We start from the raw sequence: 13,227 nt of genomic DNA, 5'->3' as shown, positions 1-13,227 counted from the left end.
TTCCTACCCAAACAACTGCACTCTCAACTGAACGTGTTTAAAAAGTAGCTAAATTTGTTGCTAAGTGCTTTTTGAAAACAAACAAACAACCAAAAAATAAAAAACATTCCCAGCAAAGTCTGAAAGGTTGCTAAAACTAGCAACAAAAGTGCTGAGTTAGCATCAGTACCTGTACTGCATGTGTGAAGACATTGTGGTTTGGCAATAATAAAGGAGCTCTGACTAAGCACACCCAAACCTTCAAAATGGCCAGCAGGAAAGTAGTGTATTTTTGTTAACCAATAATAAAATTACAGAAAACTATAAATGCTAAAAAAAAAGGAAAAAAAAGAAAAAAGAAACTAAGTAGGTTTAATTGTGATTTTTTCAGAATTTTCATTGGACGGGCTGATGAGTCCTCTGAGTGGGCAACCCCAAATATAAATAAAGGTTCCATAAGCTGGAACACGCAGCCTACAAATAACCAGCAGTGTGGTTTATTACTTTATGTGAAGTCACACTTCTACAGTATGTACCTCTTTAATTTTGATACTGGTTACAGCCCTGATGTTAATAATTACAATTGCTTTTGATTACTTGCAAATCAAGCTCTAGATATTTAAAATTATAATTGATTGATAATAAACAGCCAGCTCCTATTTTTACTGTATAATTATGGCATTTTGTTCATAATCTAAGGCATAGCACTATATGTATATGCTGAAAAGATACTGAATTGTGCATATTGATTACACATCAATTATTTAATATATTAGTGCACTACATTTTATAATGCTTTAATATATTGGACATTACAGGGCAGACATTCATTTATTAAATTTAACACGTAACACGTCTAACATATTCAACAGCACGTCTTTCACTTTTTTTAGTGTACTGCCTGTTGATTTACAACCTTTTTATTTTGCACAGCCTATAGTCTTCTTACAAAAAGAGCAGATTTTAAACACCGTTCACAACACTAGAAACTCATTAAACTAATTATTGGTTGTAGCATTACCGATGACTTTGGCATTCCGCCGGATAGTAGACCCACGCGCAGAGGAACGCGGCACAGCAGGAACCCTGAGCACGCGACATTGAGCGCTGCGAGCTCAATGAGTCGAGTTCAAGTAACCATGAATCCTTGTGACTTAAATGTATATTCACAGAATAAATGTATATTCTACTTCTGAAAATATTCCTCGTATTATCATTAATTGAGAAGACAGTGGTTGTCTCTCCTAGGATGTTAATGAATTTTATTGTATAGTGACGTATAAGAGGTTGCTCTGAATGTAACGATTAATCGTTGGGGTTAATAAGGGGGTGATCAAATCAAATTCAGATCAGCCGTCGGAAACGAACGAAGTGATAAATCTTATATATCAGTAAAGCACGATATATAAAGTAGCATAGGCTATCGATGACTAATGCCCTGTGGCCTATAAACCAAGCGCTGTAGCCAGTCTGAACCGATCCTCCTATCAGTGAGCGGAATCACGGTTAGCTCTCGTAAAACACTCGAATGGATGGATGAGAAAAACGACCTCTTGCAGTACGAGTAGGTGGAAAGATCTTTCAGAGCGGGAGGGGTGAAGGGCGGTCAGTGTTAAAACAGCATCGTCATGCAACACTGATTCTATAAGAATATGAAATATTTGGAATTCCTTACATTCACTGTACCACATACACAGAGCACGTGCGCCGTTTATAATGATTCCGATACTTCCGATACTATATATATATATATATATATATATATATATATATATATATATATATATATATATATATATATATATATATATATATATTTATATAAATATACACACAGTTACCAACCAAGTCTAACAGCATATTCACCTTCACAGTCATAACACTTGTGCGTCCTGAGGAGCGCTATATTAAGATGCTTTATTCGCTGCGCCGACGTTCCTTCAGCTGTGGTCCAGGCGTCACGGAGAGGGCTTGGGCGGACACAGCGGGCGCAGCGTGGCGTGTGGTCCGTGATGGCCCGCGAGACCGACGCGTAAGGTACCGCCCCAAATCGTACGCTTTTATTGGACGCAAATTGTTGCTAGGGGCGTGGGATGTGTGTTATAAAAGCAACATAACTACCAAGAAAACGATCTATGGCAATATGTAGGTACGGCGGAGGACGGCGATACGTGGCTGAACGGATGCGTTGTCGCAGTGATCTGATAATCTCCTCAAACCCTGCATGCTTGTCGGTGGAGATCGGGCACCTTTTCGAAGATGACATTCATGAAGGAAGGACGGGTGTTAAATGACCTGTGCGAGCTTTGATTGTGGAAGTCTTGTTCGTGAGATTTTTCCTCGTTTTTTTTTTATTCTAAGGGCATTGTTCGTCAACTAGCGGGATTGGAGTGGTGAACAGCTGCGCATTTAGTTTTATGATGGGCCGCTTGAGGATTAGTAAGCGACGTAAGCACTGAAGTACCCAGCACGTTTGTGAGTTTCCAAGGGCGATGCACGATGATAGCCCATTTAACACTAAAATATGTCAGTGACAATACTGATATATTTTCTTTTACTATTTTAGAAATTTTATAGGTTTATTTACTAATGTTCGAAACAGCATTACGTTACATAATGACATTGTAGTTTAGGGGAGGCAGTTGCTCCTCGTGGAGTGAGGGGTGAAATGAGTTAAATGTCCTTGCTCCCTGTTTGTTACAATTATTTGTATAATATTCCAATACATTCTGTAGGCCTAGATAGGTTTGAGACTTCATGTAAACAAAATCTTTTATAATTCAGTCTTCAGAGAATGCCAGATTACGTCAGTGTATACGGACATTGCAGGTGCATCTATTCCCGCTGTTCGGGAAAAACGATATTAGCGGCAACTCCTGAATGTCACAGATAAGCGCTTAACTATCCACGAGAAATGGACACGGGGACAGCGCCAGGCTGTGAGCCGTCTTTGGCCGCATTCTCGTCAGTGCCAAATCTAGACGTGAAAACGATTGTCAGCGCCGGCATTTACGAAAACAGCGACAAGAATGTCGTCAGCACCGAGCCTGCTGCAGCGAGAGGGGCGAGTGATCCTAGCGCGTATCCCCTGTCGGACTACAGGTGTTTGGTTCGGCAGCGGTTCATACGCAGAAGTTTGTGGTTTTCAGAGTCCGAGGACCAAGGCTTTGAGAGCCCAGAATGCGAAGCCATCCACAGCCCCCTCGCCACCGCACATTTACGCACGATCGTGGACAGAACTCGATGCGCACGTGTGGGGTTCCGGGAGAGCTCGAGCACGGAGAGTCGCCTCGGCCAGAGAGACCGGCCGACGGAGACATCAAGCGCGCACGAGGACCGAGACAAAAAGGAGGGCAAGCAGAAACAAGACGATGCGACGGCTTCTGAGGACAACAAGAGCCCCGGGAAAACGGGGAGCGATGAAAATGAGGAAGAGGCCGGAATGAAAGCTGTGTCTACATCCCCGAGCGGTCGGTTCCTTAAGTTTGATATAGAGCTTGGCAGGGGGTCGTTTAAAACCGTATACAAAGGCCTAGATACGGAGACATGGGTGGAAGTTGCCTGGTGTGAACTACAGGTAAGTAGGAATAAACCCCGTTATATAGATTTTCTGAAAGTAAGTGCCTAGACTAGCAAACTTATAACTCTCACAGCAGGCATATATCGTGACGTTTTATTCAATTCAAAATATTTTGTATAATAGATATTTTCTGAGACTGAAGTCTATAAAGACAGTACTGTGTAACTGATTAACATGTACCAGTTTACCACTCATAATAGCTATGCTACTTTCATGTTGATGTTACTGCTGCGTTGAAAATTGTCCACTGCCCAAATTACATCTCGTCAGCAGTGGTCTTGTGCTGAGAAACTGACCAGTGATGAACTTGGTAGTGGAAAGCTGATTTGTTTAATTGTGGTTTGATGACTAGTTGATGAATTGTGCATGCCAATTAACAGGCTACAGTCAGTAATTATATACCTACAAAGTGCAACTATACAACAGCTGTACCTAATAAAGTGACCTGTAAGGGTAGGTTCCAAGTTAGGCATCTCTAGTAAAGTGGGAGGTGAGTGTATGAACCTCTGTTGATGAGTGTCTGTCCATGAGATGTTGACTCATTTCAGTGTGATTTATTATTAATGTGCCTCTTTGGATATGTTTAAAGACTGATTGATTGACTTTACTGACTCTCTGGAGTTTTCCCCTTTTGGGAAAGGTTTCTCTGGAAAACTAATAACACATATTACAAATTTCATCTAGACCTGTTGATGCAGAAGCTCTGAGGGTCTTCTTATATCCTAGGCTTATCAGTTTCTTGGTCTGTAACATTGTCTGACTCTTGTCATTTGAATGAAGGCTTTGCAAAAACACCAGACTCCTTAAGTGTAGGGACAGTTCTCTCTCCTCTGTAGTGGTTAAACTCACCAGTATATGAACAGTACACTGTAATTTTAGAACAAGACTGGTGAGTCTGCTGCTTGAGCCGACCTAAACCCGACGGAAAGTATTGAAGATGATGCCTCTACCATTGTTCAGAAATATCAAAACCTACAGGAATGATCATGACTCAACAGACGTTTTGATATTATAATTGCTTTGCTGATACTGTAATTGTTTATTGATAGTGGGGTCCCACACTTTCATCATAGAAAGGCTAAGAAAGGTTCTCCTGAGTCATCTAAAAAGAATTTTCTAGAACAAATGTGTGTATACCATAACATGCGTAAGTGAAAGTGGTGAAATCAGAGGTAGCTATACAAGCACTGTAAAAACCTCTTAAATATGACCCTTGCTTAGGATATCAGCATTAGTAGACATATGTCCCAGCCAGTATGGTTTTAGATGCCCTAATGGCAGTGTATACCCAATCAGAGTAAACTTCATAGACTATAAAGTCATTTCTGAGGTGTTACTAGGATGTCATCTTTGGGTGGGCAGCAACAAAAATGTAGCTTTTCCTACATAGGCCATGTAAGTGGAGGCATTACATGTGAAAAAGAAAAAACATTAAACTGTAAAATTTGAATATATATTTTATATTGAGCAAGAACAGAGCAAACTTGTGAGCAAATCTTGTTTGTATGTTCAGTAGGCTAGAGGAGAATAGAAGGTTCAGGATCAGCAGTACCTATATGATGAATCTTTGTATGATGAACTAGGATAGTTCTGCCTAGGACTGAACAATGTTTAGGACCAATATGATAAGCAGATGCAATCAAATTTTTAATTTAATTTTTTTTTAAATTATTTATTGATAACTAGTTAGATTAAACAACAGTAAATGCAGATGAAGAAACATGTGAGGAAGATGAGTGGAAACAGTATGAACAAATGTTCAGTGTGCCTACTGAGTGCAATTAAATCACACAGGCTTCTTGTTGATGCCACGCTAAGCTTACAGTTGCAGTTAAGTAAATTATCAGTTCACCACATATAACAAATGATGTCAATGGGACAGCTAGAACAGTAAAACATAGGCCAATAGAGTCATTCCTATGGGAAGCTGAGATGCCAGTTTCCAGTGAATAGACATTAATTACAGGACCATTCTGCTGTTAGCCTTGGTACATTCTGTAACAAACTGATTCATGTGCAGATTTTTTGTAATGGTTTTCTCAGGTGCTGAAATGACTAAATCTCTATGACTTGAATTCAGCATTGATCAGTAGAGAGCTGTAGCATATCCAGGATTTTATGAGGTGGCAAGGGGATGGCAATCTTATTATTTATTATAATTAAATTTATTATGATTGTTATAATGACATTATAGTATTGGCTTCATATTAACTCTGTAGTTCCTAATGCTCATGCAATTTGATTTTAATTACCTATAGTGCTACTATAATTATTTTTTTTTAAAAAAACATGACAAACTATAAAAAACAAATTTGTTTTGAATTTGTTTGAACTAATTTTGATAAATAAAGACTAGTCAAATTGTATAGGTCTAATATACCTCTCAAATATTAAAAATCTCATTTTGGTAAATTAAATTATGGTTTAAAACCTTGAACAATGAACAGCATGCTCACTTCATATTGGGACCAACCTTAATCTTAGCTAAGATCTACATGAGTGAGGAATGAATCTGTATTCACCATGCACTAAGCTATATTGGGAATATCTTTTTACGCAGAAATGAAAGACATATTACCTGCATCCAAGCATAACAATTACACAAATGACACACTTAAGGTAATACTACATCATAACAGTGATCTACCAATCAAGTTTACACAGTCAGAACTCACGGTGCTATAATTCTTACTGAGGTGCAGTAAATCTGAGCACATGTTAGTTTAATGTATTTATTTATATTAGTGAATTTTAAGACTTGAGTTGTGATGGCAAAGCTTTTTTTCTAGGGTGGCAGCTGCCACACAGTGTGATCACAAGTGACCATGCCCCTGCCAGAAAGGGTGGCGAATGTGGGACAATATAGAAAAAGAGCTTTCACATGAAGCTGATGTTAACTATTTACATTTATAATTTACATTTTTGGCATTGAGCGGATGCGCTTAACCAGAGCGACTTACAAAAGTGCTTTTTCATCTACTCATAGAATGCAACAGAATGGAATCATACCTATGATGAGTGCTTTGACATGCAATTTGTGCAGCAAGGGGAGGGCGTCTTTGTACTCCTGAAAGCATTTGCATACTAAAGAAAGGACTGCATCAGTGGGCAGTTTACTGAGCAACATTACTTTCACTGCAACAATTTCATTCTGTACTTTCATTAAATTAACAATTCTTTGAGAGAATCTTGTCTCCTTCTCCTCAATAGCTCTATCTAGAATGCTAAACATAGTTTTTTTAAAAGGCTGATCTGGAGTGCTACTTTGGCTATCAGAGTTACCTTGCCCAATTGTTCACCAGACAATACTATTTTCAAGCTGTAAGTCCACTATCCTTATTCTCTTAGGAGAGTTTATTTCCACATTTATAGAAATGCTCCTCCCAGAACCAGTCACATCTCATCTCCTTCAGTGTGCCCAGTGAGGGCACCGAATCCACTATTTGTGACTGCAGAATTGAATTGGCTAGCTACAGTGCAAGAAGCACATGGAGGAGAAATTTGCCAATGTCAAAGCAGTTCTGCCTATTTAGCTGTGTCAAAAGACCGCACACTTCTGTACTAAGATCTAAAGGAGCACCGTCATCCTCTGCTACCTCAGACAAAAGATGCATTATACCTTCCTTATTGTTAACAATGGTCTTGGTGACATCATGATGGTTAATCCATTGAATCTCTAACAGCCTTTTGAGTGTAGGAGCATTGCACCTGTGAGCAACATAATGTCTGTGACTGAATATAATGTCTGTGACTGAATATATATATATTGGACCATTCAAAAGTTATTATTATTATTATTATTATTATTATTATTAATAATAAAAAGTTAGTCCAAATGGGCACGTGGGATAAATATCTAAAAATTTGTTGGGATTGGCTATCCATACTTAAGTCAGGAGAGTACACACTTAAGATGGAGGAGGGTGTGTCTTGATTTTGTAGAGGATGGAAGTTTGCTTCCCCCAGCACAACACTTTGCTCAGTGTTGGAAGGTTGTGCTGGGCTCAACAGTGGAGGCAGCTCAACTAGGGTTGAGGGTGCCTGTTTTTTTATGAGCCGCCTATCTACACTGGAAGATTTACCTGGCTAGCTAAAACTAATTTTGTTAGCCTACTGTAAAATTATTTTATATCCAACAAGCCAACTTTGGTGAATAGCAACAGATCAAATATAACTAACTATATCTTTGTAGCTAGCTGCATAATCTCAGAACCAGCAGGCACCAAAGTCTGCTGGTCACTTAAAAGAAGCATGCAAAATGTTCAAACTCATCTATAAAACTATACAAGACTACTAATATAATTTAAAAGTACCAGGGAAGGTACTACGATCATATAATCAAATGTTTTTACAGTTTTATTTGCATCGCTGAGAGCAGCTAGCTACAAACAGGTTTTACAGTTCACTTAACCATGTCTGTACACAATATTGCCAACTAATTTTCAGCAGAAATTGGTACATGCAGGTCAGTGTGTGGCTAATATGTTGTGGTGTCATTGCTTTTGATTTTATTACATAATGACTTAAAATGTCATCATTGCGGATCATAAAAATTGACATTACTCAAATTGGATGTCTGCAGCAGAATTAACGTGTTCAACAAGACAAAATTTCTTTGGGTCAAATCATTTACACACATTCAGTTCAGAATCTATTTGTTTGATGGGATGAAACAAATCATATTTTCTTAACGAAAATATGATTTGAAATTTGTTAGTTTGGATTTGTTTGTTTAACACATTTTTAAACAACACATTTTTATGCTAACACATTGAATTATTTACTAGTAAATTATCACTTGATTATGTGACTTATTAACTAATAAAACTACACAATTCTGAACAATTATAGTTAGTTAAGATGCTACGTAACTGATCAACAGTTATATGTTCAATCTATTAACAAGGTTTATCATATATGCTATCTTATTGAACAATTGCAAATAAAAGAATAGCAGCTCAAATATGATGTGTGTGTTAGACACCTATCTCCAGTTCTCTCCAGGCTGTTGTGCTGCTTGGTTGGCTAATGGTTAATGGTTGCCTCCAGATATTGGCACTGTCCTCGTTCACACTCCACTGAACACTGCCACCATCAGCTGTGCACTCCTTGCATATGTAAATAAGTTAAATCATAGATTGGCAAGGAAATCCTCTTCATCGTCACTGTCCAGCTGCATTGTCGTTGAACTGGAACTAGCAGAAGCGGACAGAGCAAATTTAAAGCTGTTTGCTGCTGTGGTGCCAAACTGCTGCTGAGCTGAACTTTCGATAATTCTGATAGCAGGAATCACCAGCCAGCTCCAGTCCATACCACACGAGGAATGTGGAGAAAAGAGTCGGCAGTGACATGCTATTTCTTAACTTTGACTTTGACACTCATTTGGTTTAACAGCTTTTCTGCCTCTGTATTTTAGTGTAGCACTGCTGCTGCAGCCAGCCATGACTTCTGTTCCTGATGTGTCTGGCTACTGAGCTGAGCCATAACCACTGCAGATGTCACTCACAATGCACTTTTGCAGCCAGGCAGACAGGCTGTCTGTTGTGACTGAGTGTGTGACAGAGAGAATCGTTTTTGTGTCATTTAGGAAAAATGTGTCTATCTTAGTGTACTGTTCAAATGCTGCTAAAAGTTCCAGATAAATTTTGCTAAGTCAGCATTATTAACTGCACGACATGTGTGAAGCGATATTGTGGCTTGGCAATAATACCAAGGAAAGGCACTGACTAAGCACACACACAACTTCAAAATGGCCAATAGGAAAGCAGTGGATTTTTTTGAGGACTAATGAGAATATTACAGAAAACTATGAATGCTCCAAAAAAAAAAAAAAAAAAAAAAAATCAATATAACAAACCAAACCTTTATGTTTAGGAATACTAATGCTAGCAGTGCCGTGTCTGATTCAATAGGCTATTTCTGATTCATTAGGCCAATTCTAGTTGAGCAAATAAATGTATAACTATTGTCAGCTGCTCTAAGGTCAGTTGAGAACCATCTGTGTTGCTGCTGTCTGAGTAGTCTTGCATAGCAAGTTGGAATTACCTCCAGAAACATGCTTCTTCTAAAATGTCCTGTTGTAGACCTTATCTGTCTGAACCACCTTGCAGAAAGTTGAAAGTAGAAGAGGAAGGCCAGGATGGGAGGGATCCTTCATTATATTCCAGGCCAATTCAGGCGAGATTGTACACTGAAGACAAAGATGAAGAGCATGACCAGAAATCTAAAATGTGGCCCTTTTCACTCTCTCTGATTCTTTAGTTAGATTAGTTAGATTGCCTTATCATGTTGTAATGGTGAAATTGAGCACACTCTCTATGACAGACTTATCAAAAAAAACAGAGCATTTCTAGGTACTCTGAACTTTTTAAACTTTCTACGAAAGTACAATCATTGGTGTGCAGTCTTTTAAATCTTTTTGTACATTGCCATCCCATTTAAAATCAACAGCCATGACCATACCAAGAAATGCAAACTCCCTCACCTCCTCAACTATCCATTTCACCCTTTCATCATTCATTTTAGTTGGCCTTACTGCCCTCCCCTGTGTGCTAAAATCGATGATCATTTCTTTGGTTTCCCAACATTAAGTTGCATATTTTTTCCTCACCCCAGTTCACCATATCTAAAATTTCCTTCCAGTATGCCTATTCATTATCACCCATTATCAACCCAGTGACTCATATCATCTGCACACAGTGGTTTCACAGTGTCATAAATGGTGAAGTAGAAGTGAAGTAGAGAAAGGTAGCATCCCTGTGGTATCCCAAGACTAATCATTAGAGATTTAGATGTTTTACCAGGCAGATTAACTACTTGCTTCCTATAGGATGTTAATGTGCACCAGATCCACATGCACATTTCTTCGTGTACTCCCATGCTCCTTCATTTTGTAAAAAGGCTGTCTGGTGTAATTGTATTGAATGCAGAACTATAGTCCACAAAGGGAATGCGGAAATATGGTCAAGTGGGTCTGAAGACACTGCACAAGATACTTGAGGCATAAGGAGCCTGCATCATCCTCTGCTCTGTTCTTTCTGTATGGAAACTAATACTTGCCAAGATTGAAATCAGACAGATACTAGTGCTTCAAATACCAGTGTGTAAGCAAGGTTTCATGAAACAATGGCGTGAAAAGCATTAAGTTAATAGGTGTAATCCAGGCCTGGTTTATTACTTTATGTGATCTAAGTCATATTTTACATTATGGTCCTTACTAAAATTTTGATCCTAGTTACAGTCCTGGGCAACGGCCATTCTAGCCCACTCATAGACATGCCCCCAAATTACCCCTAGGACTCTGTGTGTGTGTATTCCCTTACTGAATCTGTGAAATACTACACTTCCCATCAGTGTATTCGCGAATATTTTACATAATTTCTACAAAGTCCTAGTCTCACAAGAATTCAGTGTAAGAATTCACTGAAATATAGTTCTTTTTAGAGTATCAGACATAAACTTATGAAAGCTAACTGGGACCATTTATGCCTTTTCTGCAATGCTTGTCCATTTCTCGGTGCTTTCATTATGAAAAAGAAACGTTAAAGAAATGTTAGCACTCTGTGTTTCCTTGAAAACTCTGAGTTAAGGAACCTTTTAATTGCTAAGGAACCAAGATAATGAAGAAGGGTTTAATTCAGGGCTTCTATGCCTCTGTTTATATGAGAGTGTGTGTGTGTGTGTGTGTGTGTGTGTGTGTGTGTGTGTGTGTGTGTGTGTGTGTGTGTGTGTGTGTGTGTGTGTGTGTGAGAGTGTGTGTGAGAGTGTGTGTGAGAGTGTGTGTGAGAGTGTGTGTGAGAGTGTGTGTGTGTTAGCTGCTGTGGGTGTAAGGGTGTGGATCTGCACATTAGCCTCCTGAGAGGAGCAGGGTGAGTCTCCAGAAATATAGACCCATCTGTAGAGAGTCAGGGAGACAGACAAATATACAGTGAATAAGACAGGGAATGAAGGAAGAGAGAGAGAGAGAGAGAGAGAGAGAGAGAGAGAGAGAGAGAGAGAGAGAGAGAGAGAGAGAGAGAGAGAGAGAGAGAGAGAGAGAGAGAGAGAGAGAGAGAGAGAGAGAGAGAGAGAGAGAGAGAGAGAGGAGAGAAACAGGATAAAAGATGAGAGAGAAGGACAACTAAGGCAACCAGACAGATACAGTGGGAAAAAAAAGCGAGAGAGACAGACAGAGAGAGAGAGAGATAAACAGACAGACAGGCTTGGGGCTCGGTATCTAGGGATGAGCTTCTGAATGTTTGAAGCCTGGAGCAGTATGAGCATGGTGTGTGTTTGTCACTGAAGCAGACTAAGCCCCTGTCATATCCTGCCAATAATCCTTAACACTGCTTCTTAATACTCCAGAAGGACAGGCCTGCCAGAAAAATATGCATTACTTTCTTATGCAATGTAGTATTCCTTCACACCCATTTTATATCAGTACCACATGTTGATTATTCTTCTAGTGCCAATTAACAACTTACTGGCAACCATGGTTAAAAAGTATAAAACAAGCCTATGGAAAAAGGCCTGGTGTTATTCAGCTAGGCCATTAACTGAGATAAATTAATTAAATACATTCAAAGAAGAGCGATATAAAGATTTTCCCCAAAATCATGTCACTTAATGCACTTAATGTTTTGTACCCCCAAGATAGCAGGACTAAGTCTTCTCTTATAATGCTAAAATGTTATGGGAGAACACACAATGACATTATACCATTCCTCCATATAAATTCTCTCCAGAGTCCCTTGGTCCAGGACAGCCTGGTTTTTTACTTTTTAACCATGGTTGCCAGTAACTCTCCTTTGCTGCTTCTTTGTGTATCCACTGATCATTCCCATGGCAATGCATGCTTAACTTGTTTATCTTGCCTGTGCCTTCATATTTATACCTCTGTGATGTCAGTTTGAATATATAAAGGTGTGCTTAAATATGTAAAGTTGGGATAGGATAATATTTGTCAATCAGACATTGTTCATAAGAATTTATACAGACTTGATACATGTTTTTAGAAAGCTTTTTTAAATAAGCTTTTTTCTAACTCAGTATGTCTCTCAAAAAGGTAAGATTACTATCATATTTTGAGATCACATTCATATCTTCACCAAGGTTACCAATAATCCTGGAGGGCACTGAATGGGCTTGTTCTGTAGGAAGTGGCTGCCATTTTGGAATCATTTTTTGTCATAAGTTGGTGGGTTGGAGGTTGCAGAAGCTGCAGTAAGAGCAGGATGACTTTGCAAGTTACTGGAGAAGAGGCCTCTCTGTCTCATGGGAGATAATGCTCTGCTCAGTAGAGTTTGTATGATGTGTCTGTGTGCATGCATGCATACATGCATGGAAGTGTGCATATATGTATATGTGTGTGTGTATAAAGATATAGAAATGTGTGAGCGATATATATATATAGAGAGAGAGAGAGTTTGTTTGAGTTTGTTAAGGCATAGAGTATTGTGTGTCTGTGTGAGTGAGATATTTTTAGCTAGTGTTTTAGCAGAAATATGCCTGCGTGTGTGATCAGCAGATAAATTGTACCATTGAAATGTTGTGCATTGATAATGTTGCTCACAGAAAGACAACAAAATCATATGCTGATTTTAATGAGTCATGTAGCTTGACTAGACTCATCGTCTCTGGGAAAAAAATGGTCAAACCACTACTATTTACAAAAGGCCTATGGGATTTCT

General features: G+C 38.8%; 1 protein-coding gene across 6 annotated transcripts in view; it reads left to right on the top strand.

The window, feature by feature from the left end:
* Positions 1-1,969: 1,969 nt before the first annotated feature.
* Positions 1,970-13,227, top strand: part of wnk2 (WNK lysine deficient protein kinase 2) — a 42,624-nt gene continuing 31,366 nt past the window's right edge. For all 6 annotated transcript variants that reach the window (XM_035520430.1, XM_035520431.1, XM_035520433.1 and 3 more), the window contains exon 1: positions 1,970-3,556. In XM_035520430.1, the coding sequence (XP_035376323.1) occupies positions 2,894-3,556 (663 nt within the window). In that variant the 5' untranslated portion in view covers positions 1,970-2,893. The remainder of the gene's footprint in view (positions 3,557-13,227) is intronic.

The sequence above is a fragment of the Electrophorus electricus genome, chromosome 20 (assembly GCF_013358815.1).
Source record: "Electrophorus electricus isolate fEleEle1 chromosome 20, fEleEle1.pri, whole genome shotgun sequence".
Taxonomy (NCBI): Eukaryota; Metazoa; Chordata; class Actinopteri; order Gymnotiformes; family Gymnotidae; genus Electrophorus; species Electrophorus electricus.
Note: the sequence above shows the minus strand (reverse complement) of the source record. Positions and strands in the feature narration are given on the sequence as shown.